Source organism: Ambystoma mexicanum, chromosome 8 (assembly GCF_040938575.1).
Source record: "Ambystoma mexicanum isolate Mex_15411 chromosome 8, UKY_AmexF1_1, whole genome shotgun sequence".
Taxonomy (NCBI): domain Eukaryota; kingdom Metazoa; phylum Chordata; class Amphibia; order Caudata; family Ambystomatidae; genus Ambystoma; species Ambystoma mexicanum.
Genome location: NC_090929.1, coordinates 982,596,887 through 982,614,419, shown reverse-complemented (window position 1 = coordinate 982,614,419; position 17,533 = coordinate 982,596,887). Strand labels below are relative to the sequence as shown.

General features: G+C 43.5%; 1 protein-coding gene across 1 annotated transcript in view; it reads right to left on the bottom strand.

Moving 5' to 3' along the window:
- The window catches only part of TMEM51 (transmembrane protein 51), a 153,874-nt gene that overhangs the window by 48,761 nt on the left and 87,580 nt on the right, over window positions 1-17,533 (bottom strand). The window contains exon 2 of the mRNA XM_069610889.1: window positions 5,445-5,900. Coding sequence (XP_069466990.1) covers window positions 5,445-5,782 — 338 coding nt within the window. The 5' untranslated portion in view covers window positions 5,783-5,900. The remainder of the gene's footprint in view (window positions 1-5,444; window positions 5,901-17,533) is intronic.

Here is a 17,533-nt window from a genome sequence, read left to right as displayed (position 1 = left end):
CCCTGGACCCAAGCCTTCTCTATCACTAGCAACCTATTTCACTTCTTTATAAATACAGAACCCATAGTCTGAATTCTGCTTTCTCACCCGAATGCTTACTCTTTTACCCCCTCTGTCGTTGGCTGCCGTTCTGACCAGTCCACTGAAACAGCTCTGCTATAAGTACAATTCTCTAACTTTCTTTTGTTAAGATAAACTGTAATTTCTTCTCAATCTTTTGAATCTGTCTGCAGCTTTCGCCACAGTATCACAATGCTTTGCTCAGCTTTCATCTCTTGGAACGCCTAGCTGACGATTCCTTGGCTATCTTCCCGTCTGATCCTTCATATTCAGAATCTTAGGTAGGAGATTCCCACCTCCCACTCATTACGCTGTTGTGCTCCACAGAGTTCAGGATCCTCCAAGGTTTCACTTATGTGGTTCACTCCCAAATGTTCCAACTCCTTTCCTTCCTTCTCTTATGGTATGATCTCGGATTGTGCTTTTAATCATCGAATGCTTTTTCCAATCACTAAAATTCAATTCACCCAAAATTGTGTTCTTTTCATGCCCCTTCTCCCTATTCCCGACTTTCAACTCAGCATATTTGCACCCCACCCCCACATTGCTTCTGCTCCTTCTGCTCACAATCATGTTTTTTTAGCCTTTTTTCCATTCTCTTATCTCTTGCTTTTACCAGTCAGTTTTAATTACTGCCATCTTAAACCAAGTGTACATTTTTTATTCTGCTATTCACTTGCTCCTTTGTCCCTTACATTTGTTCTTCACTATGCTGCTTTCGTCTTTTTTTTGTTGCCATCTCCTCATTGTACTCCAGTGCAATGATGGTCCTGCCCATTCCAATTTTGTTCTATTTACACTTCACCCGGTTCTCCTCACTCGTCCTCCTCTTAATTGTTATTGCTCCCATGGCCTCCATCATGTTTTAACCCTTTCTCTGCTAGCGCCTAAGTTCTGGAATCCTCCTCCATGAGGCTCATCTTCCACTCTCCGAACATTCCACTCCATTGTAAGATTCATTTACTTTCTATCCCTCATTATTGTGACAAACGTATTTACTTTATATGTGTAACAGTTTCTTAAATTGTATGCACAGCGCTTTGGGCAAAGTTTATAAATCCAAATAAAGCAATGCCCTTCATAATAACACCCATAAGCCTTTTAACCAGCTTCTCCTCCTAACTCGCTTTATTCTTGTGGGATGTATTGACCCACTCTGCTATACTATGCGTCATCACTCTGCTATTTATGGTGCAAGAAACAGCAACAATGGCGGCAAAACTCTTGTGCGCGCCAAAAACCTCCAAAACCGCGTTCAACACATAAAAAGATGGATGCACAACTTGCCACCCATGGTGCATGTGTGGGGGGAATAGAGCACACACTGCAGAAAATGTGCCAGTGGGCTCCATGGCAAGCAAACAGAGTGCAGAGGGAAAAGCAGCACTTTGCAAGTGAAACTTCAAAATTTGCCTGTAAATGACATTTACTTTGTTGCTAAAAACTCCAAAATGCCTGTGCACAACACTTCTCAACATTCAAAATCTTGCTTGGCACTAAAATTCAGTTAATCTAAGGAAGCATTGTAAATGTACAAGGTCCCAAAATGTGAAGAGCAAAACATTTTCTCAGAAAAACTGGATTGCCTGTGAATGACAGCCCTGTCAGATGAGCTCTCCTGATGAAACTTCAAAGTGATCTAAGCTAAAAGTGTGCCGGATTAGCAAACATAAGGATTGTTACTAAAAGGAATACAGATCTCAGTTGTGTTTTGATCCCACAGGTTTAAAGCTACGAAAGTAATTTATCTATGGCATTTGATGCAACAAGTTTGGTTTCTGCCGGATTTTAAGAAATTAAGAATAAATTAGCCTGGATGGGCCTGCAAGAAGTGGAAAAACAGGTTTCTCCCAAAGGGAGGGAAATCCTCTCAGCAGAAACTCACCGATAGATGATAATTGTGTGTTAGGCCAGACTTTTGTCTACAACCAGAAAATGAAAAATGGCAGATCCGCAGGCCAGGAAATGGACGTGTGAAGGGGTCGTAAACCGCTCCTTGAAGGAATTCCCAAAGGAGGGGGCTGTTCCTTGAAATCCAGGGAGAGAGAAAAGGGCAGACCATTTGCTGCTAAGAATAAATAAATCAACAATTTTTAGAGACTCAACTTGTTATCCAAAGTGGTGAAAAATATAAAAAGGACAGATTTGGTAGTCTAATCTTTGGCTGTACATTTCAAGAGGCGGTGGGACTGTAACATATTCTGGACAGTAATGACAATATATGTGTTTATATGTGAACTGTATTAATTGTATTAATGCTAGAATTGTTAAACTTTACACACACATCCCTATGGTAAACCCACACAATTGTGGACATTTGCAGAAAGTTTGGAAAATGTGTTCATGGCGAAATGGACAAAATTCTGCAGAAAGGTGAAACTAGATCCCACAGCTGCGGGATTTTGAGGAACAGATACATAAAATATGGAATCTTTGTGTGCGATTTTTGTAGAGGTTACCAATGTATAATTATGTATTTAGGACAAAAGTCCTATTTTGACACTAGTGGCTAAGGGAGGTTTTTAAGGACTGTAAAAGCCAAACCATAAATGTGACATCAGTCCTTGATCCAATCACTCAGACGCAAGGCGGAGATGAGGTCCTGATGCAATCCCAGTTCACAGGGGCAAGCTTAGTTAAGCCGGCCCATACACCCATTTTTGTGATGTCATTTGAAAGGATAAATAGAGACAGCTGACAACACATAGGGACTCATTGACTCACTCACTTTTCTGATTCCAGCGAAGCACTTTGTTCCAGCATTCAACATCCAGCCTTTAACATCCTTCCAGATCCAGATGCCAAGCAGTAGCGGGACCATTTTCAGCAAGGCCTCAATCCTCAAACTTATTCTCACAACCCAGTGTAGCAGTGTGGTGTGGGAAAGCACCCTGGAACTAGCATCCTGAAACTATCTGGCTTGCTACCATAAGGCTTGCCTGATGAACTAGCTATCCCGCTGATTTGAATTACCCAGAAACAAGAAGGGCAGATCCTGTGCAATTCCGGTGACTGGCCTAGCTGATCCAGTCCCACGCCTGATGTGCTGTCTTTCCTTGATAGACCCAATCCATTGACCAGAACCATGACTGTTCAAAAATCTTAAATCCCAGTGGATTTGGGTATTAATAGGACGATAGAGAACTATTGCATACCTTGCTTATTTTATCCACTTTAATCTCTGAACTATCCCTACTTTCATAACCTGTGACAGTGTCAAAATCTGTAGTGCCATCTTCTTCCGTCTAGTTGCAAAAGCGTCATTTTCATAGTCCTCTTTGTTTGCGTAACTCTGATCCATAAATCCCACTTTGAGTCTTTGGACTGGTGCCGCCGGGGAAGGTGATGGGGATCCGTTACTGAAGTCATGAATCAGTCTCAGAGCTTACTGTGTCCCGACTTGGTTTCCTAGCCAAACGCTCTAGCCTGGAGTATAAGCCACATTTTACGATTCTAAACTGAAGTCCTTGTCCAAATTTGTGACTTTATTTTCGAAAAACACCTCTCACTAAAATCTCCATAACGTCTTTAATTTTTAAGATAGAAGTGAAAGTTCAACTCCCGCTTGTATCTAACATCCTTAGCTATCTCTACAACCCAAAACCACAGTGCGAAACAGTGCTATTGACCAGTTATATCAGAAATCGCATAAGGAAAAGTTTGCCGCAAGTTGACATTTTGAAAAGTTTTACATGTGTGAATTAGCTTTAAATTATTTCCCACTTTGAGATTCCAATTGTTTCCTTGTGGTTAAATCATTGCTTGCATCTGTTCAAAGCGGCTCCCGTAGAAATTTATAATAATTTAAGCCATTTTTACCAAATTTGGTGTTTTTGCTCAGCCAATATCAAAGCCATGCTGACAGTTGAAGTCAATTCCTTTTTTTCTCTTGTGTTTAAAGGGGGAAGGTGGGAGTGATATTCCGTTTGATGTGCGTTATTCCCGAGTACCTGCTCTCTCCTCACATCTATTTAAATTGCCTATTGGCGGGTTGAGGGGTTTTGCAGGGGGACCCCTTAAACCATAGTGCTATCTGTTCTAAACCAATCAAAACATATTCTTTTCTTTGTTGCATTTGTTTGTGCTCATTACTTGATTCCTAGTACATTGAAGATATTATTCAGTGTTCTGTCACCCCATTGGTGATTGTTACCCATTAAAATATATTGTGATTTAAATTCTAAATACATACATAAATATTTATCTTTGCAAACTAGCCCGATTCCTGGTTCAGTGTGACCGGGGGGGGGGGGGGCAGGGGGAGGGGTCTCAGGAGAAGGATGTGATATGAGTGGCATATCATTCAGAATATTGAACTTATAGATAAAAGTAAATAAGGGTTTAATTTGCGCACTACATGCTGGGCGAGCTTTGGGTGTGTGCCAGATTGAAATCACTTACATTCCACACCGAGATCGCCAAAAATGATGAATGCTTAGAATAAGACATTGATAACTAAATATAAAAAGGGGCATTTCAGTGTGTGTGGATAATATCCTATTTGATGTTATGAGTTGCGAATAATGATGTTTTGTATCATGTCAAAAGTCAAACAGATGACCTACACAATAAACAAAAAAATATTTAAAAAGAGGCATTTAAGAACGTACAAGCAGGTTTCTGGCACCCAAAATAGCATTTTAAGAGCATCACTAGGCACTGTATTAGGCATGTATATAACTGGTAACATGGAGGATTAAGCTTCTTAAAAATTGCACCGTTGAATTCAATGAGTTTTGAAGACTGTACAAAAGCAAATTATTTCCCAGAAATTAGGCTCATGATACTCAGTAGAGCCGACATTAAACATCAGAAAGTGACATGAAAGCTTAAGGCCCCAGCAAAACCGGAAGTTACCAATTAATGAAATAAAAATCCTTAGTGGAATCTAACAAGTTAATGACAGATATGCATTTAGAGTCATGGAAAAGGATAATTCCTACTCAAGTCATCCGAAGTTGACTTTAAAAGCATATTTTTTAACCATTGCTGGCCCTTATCCAGGGGAAGTACACACTAGTTCCAACAGATGTACAAGAAACAAGTTACCAGTCCAGAATACAAGGGAGTAGATGTTTGGGGCTGTTGTAATGTACTATTTTTTTATACACAGATATGGGATGTCAAAAATGATGAACTACCCCTTTCCAAAAGAGGATTCCCTGCACAATAGATGGTACTTATAGTTCCAGGGTATGCAGCATGATGGGCAAACCATATATAACTGCAAATTTTTCCTTCAATTTCATTTTTCTGGCCCCTGTACCGATCGAAATCCCAGGGGTCAGTAAACGGTCCTGCATGTAAAAAGCAGCCTTCCCAAAAGTGCATCTTCTTGCCACAGGCAGCATTTCTTCAGTAAAACTCTAAATAAAAGAACTTACTTGTCCTCCTGAGGTAAGGCAGCTACTTCTCGCAGATTTGTTGAAACTTCGCCACTTTGCCTTTTTTTCTTCTCCCGTACAGATAGGCAAATGGCAAGCAGCAGCAGTACAATTCCTGATCCAACTAACACGTAGGCCACTGAAAATGTTTTGCTCTTGGTTGTCACGCCATCATTTTGTTCGGGTTTACTACTGTTCCCGTGAGAGGCTGGAGGATTGTCATTATTGCCAAAACCCGGAGCGAGATTCCAGACTGCCATTATAATCCCAAGAACAAGCATTCCAATTCCTATTGCGCTCAAGGCATAATGAGAACCACTGGATCTCGAGGTAGCCATATCAAGTGGAAAAAATAAATAAAAAAAAACACAGTAGACACCACCTCAGTCCAATTCACATCTTTCTTCGATAAATGGAAAACGCAGATGCCAAGCCTCGAGACGTTCCTCCACAAATCTGAAAAAACAATACAAAAGAAATAAGATATAAGCAACAAAATAAGGCTTTTCTTTGCTACAACATATTTCTATGCCAAGAAAATTATATGTGACAAATGGGATCAATGAAAGCGATGGCACCACACTGATATGCTTGCCCCCTCTGTCTTGTTTTAGGGCGAGCCATCGGTTACAAAATAAGACTGAGCATATGTACCCCTGGAGAACACATCACACAGTAATAGGACCTTTGAGTGCGGGATTGGTCCTGCCCCTACGAGTATTCATGGGTGGACTAGCTGTTCCTAAAGCAGAAAAGTCAGGCACAGAAGGTGTGAAGCCACTGTCAGGTGAGAAAGCCATCTACTAAAGACTGGAGACACCCTCCTGTTAATTTCCATGTGAACAATTTGCAAGAACTTCTGGGTAACCAATCTTCTGAAAAAGTAGCATGCCAGCTTGAACTCCAACTGAGTTAGTCTTGGATGCAGCAAGAACGGTTTGATACATTTTTCAATACTGCAACATACTCGAGCAGGGGCCTTATTATAGGAAGAATATATAAAGATGCGAGGACAACATAGAGGTAAGTGAACATTCATTTATTACATTCACACAATGGACTGCAGCTTCTTTCCACCTTGACCAGGTCTCCAAATGCCAGTACCCTTGAAACAAAACATTTTCTTCAATGGAGTTCCTTGATGTCACAGGTTGCTAAGGATTCCAAGGTGAACACAGGGGAAATATGAACACTGGGTTTATGAACTATGTACAATACTCACATAACTATGTAAATTATAATCAAATCAAGGTGTGTACACTGGATGTATTCTAATTGACCTTTTGACAATTGACCTCGGGAGAACTGACCTAATTTAAAAGTCAATTATGACATGCTGGGGGGAAACCCCCTGCAACCCACCCACCCAATCCCCATATATTATTTATAATCCAAAACCAACCCTATACATATATAAAATAACTAAAATACTAAGGTCAATTGGGACCACTATAAATTAGGTCAATTAGGAAAAAGGGTCAATTGAAAAAGGTCCATTTGGGTAATACTGTGTACACTACATAACACACTGTGCACATTACCTAACACACCACCTACACTTCCAACTGAAAACAACTGAAATGTTAAGAGGTGTAGAATGTGTGAGAAACTAATACACTGACAGCACAATTGGAGGCAGAATGCCTACATAACTAAGATTTTTTTTTTTATACATTAAGATCTTTTTACAACAAGCTCTTTATTACACACTTACCCTCCCTACAACTGCACCGGATTACCATAATCCTCCACCACTATTTTGGCACCAGAATACTGGAGGTCAGTCTGCCTACTCCATCTGGGAAGTTTGATTTTAACTTCCTCACCTCACCTTACCTTACCTTTAGCATCTTACACTCATGCAAGCTCTTAAACTCCTCACCCTTCACTCTCATTGTTTCTTGAATCCTCTTGATATCAATGTCCCCTATTTTGGAGTGTCTCAACCAACCTGGCACCAGCAACATGTTGGGTTTGCAAGCTCCCATTAGCTCAAACAGGGTGACACCACTAACCGGATGTGGGGTACTCCTGTACTGAAACACTCCACAGTAATTTGCTCTGCCAATCTCCACCAACCTGAACTGACAAACGAATATCATTCATAAGCATTCTGTTAAAATGTTCAACACATCGATTACTTTATGCGTGATACAGTAGCGCCCTCTTATGCTTAATACCATGCTCCTACATCCACATTTTAAACTCTTTGCATATTAATTGTGGACTATGTTCACCGATTAAAATAGCCGGCCAAATTTCTCGCCAAAAAACACCCTTAAGAACCCCGATCACATGTCTCAATGTAATTTCTTTGAATACTCCCACCTCTGGGCCCTTGGTGAGTAGATCCATAACCACAATCACATAAGAATCTTTGACAGCTCGAAAATTTAACGACCCTAATAAAAGTATGGCAATGGTATAGCACGACATCCTTGGTGTGTGGCATTACCATTTATTCATTTCGAATGCGTCATAGCCCCCAGGCATCAGGGCGCAACATTTACGCAAAGACATACAGGAGACAGGACAGAAGAGGCAAGGAGGAAAGATCAAACCGAACAACAAGGTTTTCAGCTTTCTCCTAAATGTGATCAACATTTCTTCCTTGCAAAGACTTTCCGGAAGGACATTCCATGCCAAAGCGGCTTTAACCGTGAAAGATTTGCCCTTTCCTCTCATTCACCTCAACCGAGGGACAGTGAGTAGATTTGCTGTGCTGGAGTGATTGTGTCAGGTATACCAGGGCCTTGTCGAATAAGCACTTGTGGGTCAAGGAGAGGATTTTGGATTCTCTCAGCGACGGGTAGCCAATGAAGGTCCCTTCTATAGCTGGTGACATGCTCTTTCCTGGGGATGTTCTGTATTATTCGGACTGCATTAGTTTGGATTATCTGGAGTCTATGCACGCTCTCCTTGCTAGCCACACCAAGAAGAGCATTGCAATAGTGCAGGCGGGGCATGTTAATTGCTCGAACCAAGGTTCCACTGTTTTTATGTGAGACCAAAGGATTTATTTGGCGTACACTTTGAGGCAGTATTGAACATTTTAACCAGCATTGTTGACATGTGCATCAGAGCTCAGTGATGCCTCCAGCAATATGCCCAGTGTCTTAACTTTTTCCATCACTGGGATCAGGCTGTTATCTACCTGAAAATCTGAGTATGCTCGGCTTAATTGGTCTCTTGCCTGTTTGTGCCAAAGATCATAAGTTCACGTTTTGATCCATTGAGGCGCATCCAGTTCTTGACCATCCATTCTCAGATGACTAAATGGAGGGAAGGTTGGCCAGATCAATTGCTTAGTCTCCACGGAGATACATTATCAATTGGAAATCATCTGCATAGTTAGTAAAGTGCAGGCCCCTATATTCGAATTGATCGCACAGTGGTTTTATGTATATGTTAAAAAGGGAAGATGAAATACATGCCCCTTAGGGAACTCTGCATTTAATGGGGACTGCCTTGGAACACGCATCCAATCTTAGAACATCTTTCACTCAGGAAGGATTCTATCCACTTAATCACTAAAGCAGTTCCATGTGGATGCTAATATTTTGAGCAAGTGAGAGTGGTCCAACAAATCAAAAAGCAGCCGATGGGTCCAAAAGGATCAGCAACCCAGCTTTACTTTACTCCAGCATTTGTGATTGTAAATTTATCAAAGCGCTTTCAGTCCCCATGATGGCTCCTAAAACCGGATTGTTTAGGGTGGAAGATCGCAGACATCTGAAAGTGGGACTGCTGTTGTATGCTTGCAGCTTTGTCTGAAATGTTTAGGGTCTTTTGGATTTAGTCCTGGTTTCTTTATCGTTGGGGTGACTGCCACTTCATTAATGGTTGTTGGTGCATTTTTGTGTAAAAAGATGGCGTTTACAAATCTTGTCAGAAAAGGGGTGAAAAGCTTACGATTAGCTAGAACAACTTTAGAAGGCAGGAGGTGGGTCTTAGGTGGATTAAGATTTCTTCAATTTCTTTTATAGAAATGTTCTGAATAACAAAACCTGGTTGTACATCTTCCTTCCTTTAGCTCGTCTCAAGGTCCTGATCGGGTGGTATAGCTAACGCAGTTCACCAGATTTTAATCTGGTTGCGTGCCATTAGAACTTTGTTCTGGAAGGCTTTTTGAACATTTTCACAGTCCACTGTCTCTGGAGTGAAAGATTGGGCTAGAGCCATTGGTTTCTCCCAATTCCTATACATTTCGAACAGCTTCCGGGTGTTGTTGCTGCCTGCCTTTTCAATTTGTTCATCACAAACATGTTTGGTTGTGTCTAAAATCCTAGCTTTATAGGTTTCTTTCTAGGCCCTTCCATCTCTCCCTATTTCCAGCTGTTTTATCTTTAGGCCAGATCTGTTTGGCCCGTCTTTTTTCTTTCCTTAGTACATTTAGTTCAGGGGTAACCAGTTCTGTTTAGGGCAGTCACGAACTAGTAGCAGCCTAGGGGGCTTTTTTATCCAGCAATGCTGACCAGTGTTTATAGAATTCCACTAAGTGACATGAGTGATCCAGGTCACAAGAGGATGTCATGGTAGCCTTTAGGCAAGTGGTTAAGTCTGTGGGGTTCAGCTTGTTACAGTTACTACTCAAGACTTTTTTTGGTGGGACTCCAACAAGCCCAGATTTCTCAGGAAGGCTTACCATGTAGCTTAAAATTCAGTGATCCGATCAAATACACGCTTTGGTTTGCACTTCACTTAACGTTGATATTACATGTCACCACCTAATCCAAAATGTCCTTTTATGTGCATTGGTTCGTGATTTATTACTTGGATGTCTGTATTAACTAATTGGAGCTGCAATTCGATAGCCTCTTTGTCCTTTAAGTCTCCTTTCCTGCATTTTGGATCCCGCAGGAGGATGTGGAGATTTTGGGCCGAACCAGTGGGGTTAGGAGGTTCAGAATCTCGTTGTTAAAAGATGGCATATGAGATGGGGAATGGTAAAGGAGTATAAGGTGTACACCGGTGGTAGTCAAAGTTAGTTTGACATGAAGGAAGCCAGTACACTCTATATTGATTCAAAAAGTCCAAGTTCTCTCTTGCTTATAATTGCCCCCCTAACCCTCTGACCATATAGTCTGTTTTTACAAAAGAGGTTATATCCTTCAGGTGTGGCAAGTCGATGCTTGGCCATTTTCTTTTTGCAACCAGGTTTCGGTAAGAAACAGAATATCGGTGTGTTTCTCAGTAATGTGGTCATGTACCAATGCAGGTTTTGGTACAGAGCGTGTGTTCAGCAGTGAGATTCTCTAGTGTCTATGTTGCTTCTTTGAGCAATTTTCGTCCAGTACTGGCAGCATTTGGGGAAAGTTAACGTTTACTGTGTATCTGCACCTGCTTTGAAGGGGCTTGGTTGATGGTGTTCGTGTTGACCTTCTCAACATGACTTGGCCCAGGGCCAGTTGCCGTAGTGTCTCGGATCTTTACCAGCTTTGCAATGTCATTAGTTGTGCCCACAGCAATCCCGCTCTTTCCCTCCCCGCCAACCGATCGACATTGCTGTCTTGGGCAGAGGTCAGGGGCAATACTTCCCTTCGGGAGGTGATCTCATTAGCACATTCTAGAGGCATTGGTTTGTAGGTCCCTTGACACTCATCTAGGAAGCTCCGAAATATGACTTCTCGCCATTGCGTTTGCACTGCCAGGAGCGAAACCATATCAGCGTGAAGACCTATAATACGGCAGAAAGAGCAGTATCCAAAACCTTACCGTAGAGTCGCAGAAACAAGTACAGTGCCGGTCAGACGCGGACCGTCCCAAATGCGCTGGTGCTAACATGCCGACAACAAAACCAAAGTAACCTGAGCTTGCAGGGAAATGTAGTTGTCCTGGACTACAGAAAGTTTGCCCCATGACTAGCAGTGCAGGAAGAGCTGCAAGTCACAGCGAAACCAGGAGATTGATTTATGGGCAATGGAAGATTTTCAAACTTAGGTGACAAAAGGTAAGTAGTAATCAACTCAATTTAGTGAGAGACCAATTTAAATTAATAAAAAGATTTTCACTACAAAAAAGCATGTTTGTGCACACAGGGGGGGGGGGTTCTCTGGTCTCCAACACCTTGTTACTGTTCTTACACTTCTTAATCCTCATCTCAATAACTCTGTCCATTCCCGGACACCAAAAGTCCATCCGTATAAAGGCCTAGGTCCTACCAATTCCCATATGCACTCCATGTCCATGTTAAACTCTTTGATCTGCTCTTTCCACCTTTGATCAACACCACCAGTCCATATCTCTTGCACCATCCTCTTCAGTTCTTGGTACAATCCATCATCCTGGCAAGCCTCTAGCCATTCGTTCTCTTGTAGAGACTCCTCCAGCACAAAAATGTCCTTGACACATTCATCTGTTGCAGTATCAAGCTCCTCAACAAGTGGTCACCTGGATAATGTGTCGGCAACTTATCCTTACCATGCACATGCTGTACCGCAGATTCAAGACCTTGTAACCTAGTCATCTATTTGTAAATTCTTCTAGAAACTCTGTCCAAACCTCTGTTAGAAATTGCCACTAAATGTTTGTCAGTTTGAACGGTAAACTCCCTTCAATACAAAAACTCTAAATTAGGTTATTGCCAACAAAACTGCAAGAGCTTTTTACTCAATAACTAACGTCTCTCTACTTCCTTGAGCGCCCCTGAGGCATACAGAATGGTATGTAATCCAGGACCATGCATGAGCACACCCCCAGTCCAAACTCTGAGGCATCAGTTTATACAAACGGTGCCTTAGTAATGTCCTTTACTCTCAAACTCCTCACAGCCTTCGTTCCACTGAAATCTCACCTTTCCTTGTACATTTTCTCATATTCACCGTTTAACTAACCAGAACTTACCTCTGCCTTGTTTTCTGTTGATGACATCTCCATAATGGCCTTGACGGTGCTCAATTTCGGACGTGCTCCATCTCCAGATATGCTATATCCCAAATCTACCTGTGTCCTACCAAACTTTAACCTTTCTATAGTCAGTCAAATCAGTACTCTCCAACTTCAACACTTGCTTCAATCTCCAGTCGTGCTCTTGTCTTTCACTCACAATAATGTATCATCCTGATAGACTTTTACACCTCTAACTCCAGCTAGAATGTTGTGCATGACACGCTGAAAAACACTGGCCACTGATATCGGACCAAACGGCATCCTGACCCATTTGAATAGACCCACATAGGTAATAAAGGTAAGGCTAACATGAGTACCAGGATGCATTCCTATCTGGTGATCGGCAGATTTGAGATCCAACAAGCACACCTTGGAACCATTCAATCTGTAATCATCTCATCAACTTTTAGTAGTTTTTGTTGACCTGTCTGAGGTCTATACCCAACCTTATCGCACCATTGGGTTTCTTCACAATGTCAATCGGACTCACCCATTCCAAAGCTTCTGATCGCTCAATGAGGCCCTCCTTGAGCATTCTCTCAAACGCTAATTCAACATCCTTTTTGCATGCCAGCAGAACAGGCTTGGGTTTAGCAAAAATGGCGCAGAAGATATATTAAGCTTGATTTTGTGAATAAAACCTTTGACACCCAACACCAGTTCTGAACACATCGGGAGCCCAATGTTAGCCACCTCGTTTTCAACACCCGTGTCATATTCAGCTGCCACTCTACCTTTGGGTTCTGACAACCAAATTACATCCATTATGCACTTTTTAATTTCCATTGGGTTCCAATTTCATTCCAAGAACAGCCTGGCAGCTCCAGGACAATAAGTTAATCCCCACACTTGTCACATATATAGCTTATAGTGGTCTTACCTTTGAATGGCAGCTTGGCATCCAATACACACAATCGTTATGGGGTTCTCATCATATACATTTTCTTTCACAATGGCCTCACGTTTACCTTTACTTTAACAATTTATAATGTGCTACCAAGAGAACCGGAGGCATACGGGCGCTGGGAAAAGGAGATCCTTCTCACTTAAGATTGAAAACAAACGGACAATAACAGGCCCATCAGATCTAGAGAACCACCAACAAACTGCCCACTCTCACAACTATCTAAACAGGAAAGTTTTCAGTTTCTTTTTGAAAAAGTCCACAGATTCACATCTTCTCATATCGGGAGGTATAGCATTACAGCTTTTCAAAGCCGCAACAAAGCATGTGCTCTTACTCACTATGGAGAGCTCTGTTCTGGGCACCTCAAGTAAGTACATTATAATGAAATCAAGGTATGTACACTACATAACACACTATGTACACTACCTAACAAATAATCTGAGAAAGTCCAATTATCGCTGTTGAATAATTAAAAAAGGAAATAGAAATCTGTTACAGAAGTCCGGTGCAAGCATAGTGCTGTAAGAGATGCCACCTAATATGGCCACTCATATTTACCATCCATCTGAGGAAAAGCTGAGTAATAAAAATACTGCTGGTATGAAATTGACCAGCATGTGGGTCTGCAGACACACATTAAAATATGAACAAAAGACAAACGTTCATACATCGATGCAGAGTAAACAAGCACAGTGCTTAAAGGCCACATTAATGAAAGCCAGCTTCCAAACACAATGAGGTTGTTGGAGAGCTGCTGGGAAAGACAAAAGCGGGTTCCACAAATGTATTTTGGATTACAGTTTTGTACAAGGCAGCAGATAGAGCTCGAGTCTTATAAACATCCAAAACTGTCAAAAGGTAAATGGATTCCCAGATGACTACAGAGTATGCCAAGTACATCCAAGCGTCTTTAAATTGAGCATGCTTTTTTTACATATTGGGTGCCCCACTTTACATCTTTGTGGAATCTAAACCACCAATAATCATAAGAATTTACTTCCTGACGTAGTTCACCCTCAAATCTGATATTTGCCTTGGTTTTTAAAGTGTATGCTACAGCAACTGGCGGAGCGATTTACTGACAGCTTTTGGTCTGTCTCGAAGTCTAAAAAGATATCTAGTTTTTGTATATCGCATCTAGTCTTAGTGTCGTTGGCATATAGTAAAATGCTGACTTTAGGGTTGAATATCTATGGGGCATCTACTTCTAGCAAGGGGGTGTGGGGGTGGGGGCAGTGAGAGGGAGTGTGGGGGAGAGGAAAGGGGTAAAAAGGGGAGGGTGAGGGGATGGGGTAGAGAGGGGAGGGGTGGAGGTAGAGAGAGGGGAGGGGTGGAGGGTTGGGGTTAGAGAGGGGCAGTGTGGGGGTAGAGAAGGGAGGGGTGGAGTTGGGGGTAGAGAGGGGAGGGATGGGGTTGGAGAGGGGTAGGGGTAGAGAGAGGGGAGGGATGGGGTAGAGAGGGGAGGGATGGGGTAGAGAGATGGGAGGGAATGGGGTGTAGAGAGAGGAGGCGGTGGGGGTGTAGTTAAAGAGAGGGGGTGTAGAGAGTAAAGGTGAGGAGTGGAGAGGGGTGGGGTAGAGAGGAGAGGGGTGTAGAGAGGGTGGGGGTGGTGGTGTACAGAGGGGAGGGGGTATAGAGAGAGGGGAGGGGAGGGTCTGGGGTATAGAGGGAGGTTGTGGGGGTGAGGTGCAGAGGGTGGGGTGTAGAGGGGTGGGAGGGGGAGAGGAAAGAGGGGAGGGGGAGAGGAAAGGGGGAGGAAAGAGGGGTGGGGGACAAGGGGGGGTGGAGAGGAAAGAGGGGAGGGGTGGGGGAGAAGGGAGGGGGTGAGAGGGGAATGGGGTGGATAGGGGAGAGAGGAGGTGGGGTGGGGTGGAGAGGGGAGAGTGATGGAGCAGGGAGAGGGGAGGGGTGGAGAGGGTGGAGAGGGTTGGGGGAGAGGGAAGGTGGTGGGGAGAGGGAAGGTGTGGGGGTGTGGGGGTGTAGGGGGAAGGGGGAGGGGCTGCAGAGGGAAGGTGGAGACGGGAGGGCGGAGGGGAGGGTTGGAGAGGGGTGGGGGTTCCACCATCCATGTCCTCCTTTTTACTTCCAGGTGTTTGAGTGGTTTGTGTCCCCTCTAATTTTATTACTCTAATTGCTGGATTCAGTACAAGGATGCAGGCAGTGAGCTTTCAATATTTGAGATCAGTGGAAAAGGTCAATGGCACCCTTGCAGCTCTCCAACACCATCCTTCACCATCAGAAACCTCCCTGTGTGCAAGAGACTATCGAGTCAGCATGCGGTTGAGTTCTACACCTGTGATGAGATTTTCTTATCGCACACATGCACGCCACGTCACTTTTCCCATTGGATGTGTGCTTGCTGAATGCCATGCACCCCTGCTTCCACTGCTTGTGTATGTCCCACAGGAGAACACCCTAGAGTCATGAGATTCCACTAACAAAATAAAGAAGATTAATGTCCTCATGCACACCCATATATCAGAACATGCATTTATTCCCGAAATGGAAAGTTCTGAAAGGTTGGTAGGGGGTAGGAGGCTGTACAAAATTGGGAGACTTGCAAGGAGAGATTAAATGCTCCCAGTACAGTAATATATTATACAATTTAATGTAATACCTTCTATGAAATGATGGGCCTGAACAATACTTTGTTTTGTCAGTTTACCTTAATCACTTGCTATTTCAACCAGTCATTTGGCCTATGATATGATATGGCATTTTATAACGTGCCTATACACAAGTGTTTCAAGGCGTGACGAGGCAAGGGAGGGGAAAAAGAGGGAAGACAGAGACAACGATCCAACTAGACCAGATGAAATTGAGATTGCGCAAGTGCAGCGGAGGGGGAAAGGGGAAAGAGCAAGGGGAAAGGGGGAGGAGGCAGTGCAGTACATAGGATAACAGTAAAATAAAGACAAACGTGCAGCCAGCTGGTGGCAAGTGCAAGGGTAAGTGCAGAAGCTAGTAAGGGCTGCAGGGATACAGAAACAGTCCCCGAGTGAAAGGGTTGCCAGGGTGGGCAGTGCAGTTGTGCAACTGGCAGGGAGGGGACATTAGCTCGAGATCAGAGGGTAGTCAGGTAACCAGTGCAATTACAGATTCAGCCAGGAGATCAGCAGGGGAAAGGAGGAGAGAAAGATCTACCACCAACTTGCTGCTTGGAGAAGCCAGTAACCCTGGGAGTTGGATGCAGATGAGTGAAGAGCTTGAGAAGGAAGATTTTTAGGAAGAGAAAGTTAAAAGGTATTGAGGGCCCAGGCCCCACAAGGCCTTTTGGACAATGCAGATGGTTTTGAACGTAATCCTCGCCGCCACTGGGAGCCAGTGTAGAGATTTCAATCCTGGAGATATACAATCCCTGGGCTTGAGGCCAAGGACAAGTCTCGCAGTCCTGTTTTGGATGAGTTGCGGAGAGTAGAGGCAGGCCGATTTAGAAAGAGGCTGTTGCAGTAGTCCAAACTAGAAAGAACCAAAGCTCTGGAGACAGTGAGCTGGGGAAGGAGAGGAAGGGAATAATACCTCTGAGGAGGTGCAGTTAGTAGTGTGACTTCTTAGAGACGTCCGAGATGTGAGGAGAGAAGGAAAGTGTAGAGTCAAAGATGACCCCAAGGTTTTTAGCCTTACAGGTGGGAGCAGGAAGAGGGCCAAGAGAGGCCGGCCAGAGGGTGACAGGAAAAGAGTGACCAGGTGTGCCGATGAGTAGAATCTTGGTCTTACTGGAATTAAGGCAGAGATCACTGGCGGCACACCACACCTGGATGGCGGACAGACAGATGAGAGGAGAAAGAGGTGGCAGAAGGGAGCCTGGAAATGAGTGGAGTGTCATCCACATAGCACTGAAAGTTGGGGCAGAGAGCGGCAATGCGGTGGGCAAGAAGTGCCAGGTATTGGGTGAACAGCCAGGGAGATGTTAGACACCTGGGGAACACCACAGGTAGAGATAGAGAAGAGGAAGGACCCAAGTTGGACCTGGGAGGGTCGATCAGAGAGGAAGGTGGTTAGCCAAGCCAGGGCCTTATCAGCGATATCCAGACGGTTGAGCAGGATGGCATGGTTGACCATGTCGAAAGCAGAAGAGAGATCAAGTAAGAGGACACAGGGGTTGTTCGAATAGAGGTTGGAGAACAGGTCTTCACAGATGTTCAGGAGAGCAGTTTCTGTGCTTTTGGCAGCTATCAAGCTAGACTGATGGCAATGCAGACAACCAACAGATTCAGAGTAAAGATTAAGCTGGGAGATGGCCAGCTTTTCCAGGAGTTTGCCCAGGAAAGGAGTGATGGCGATTGGACGATAG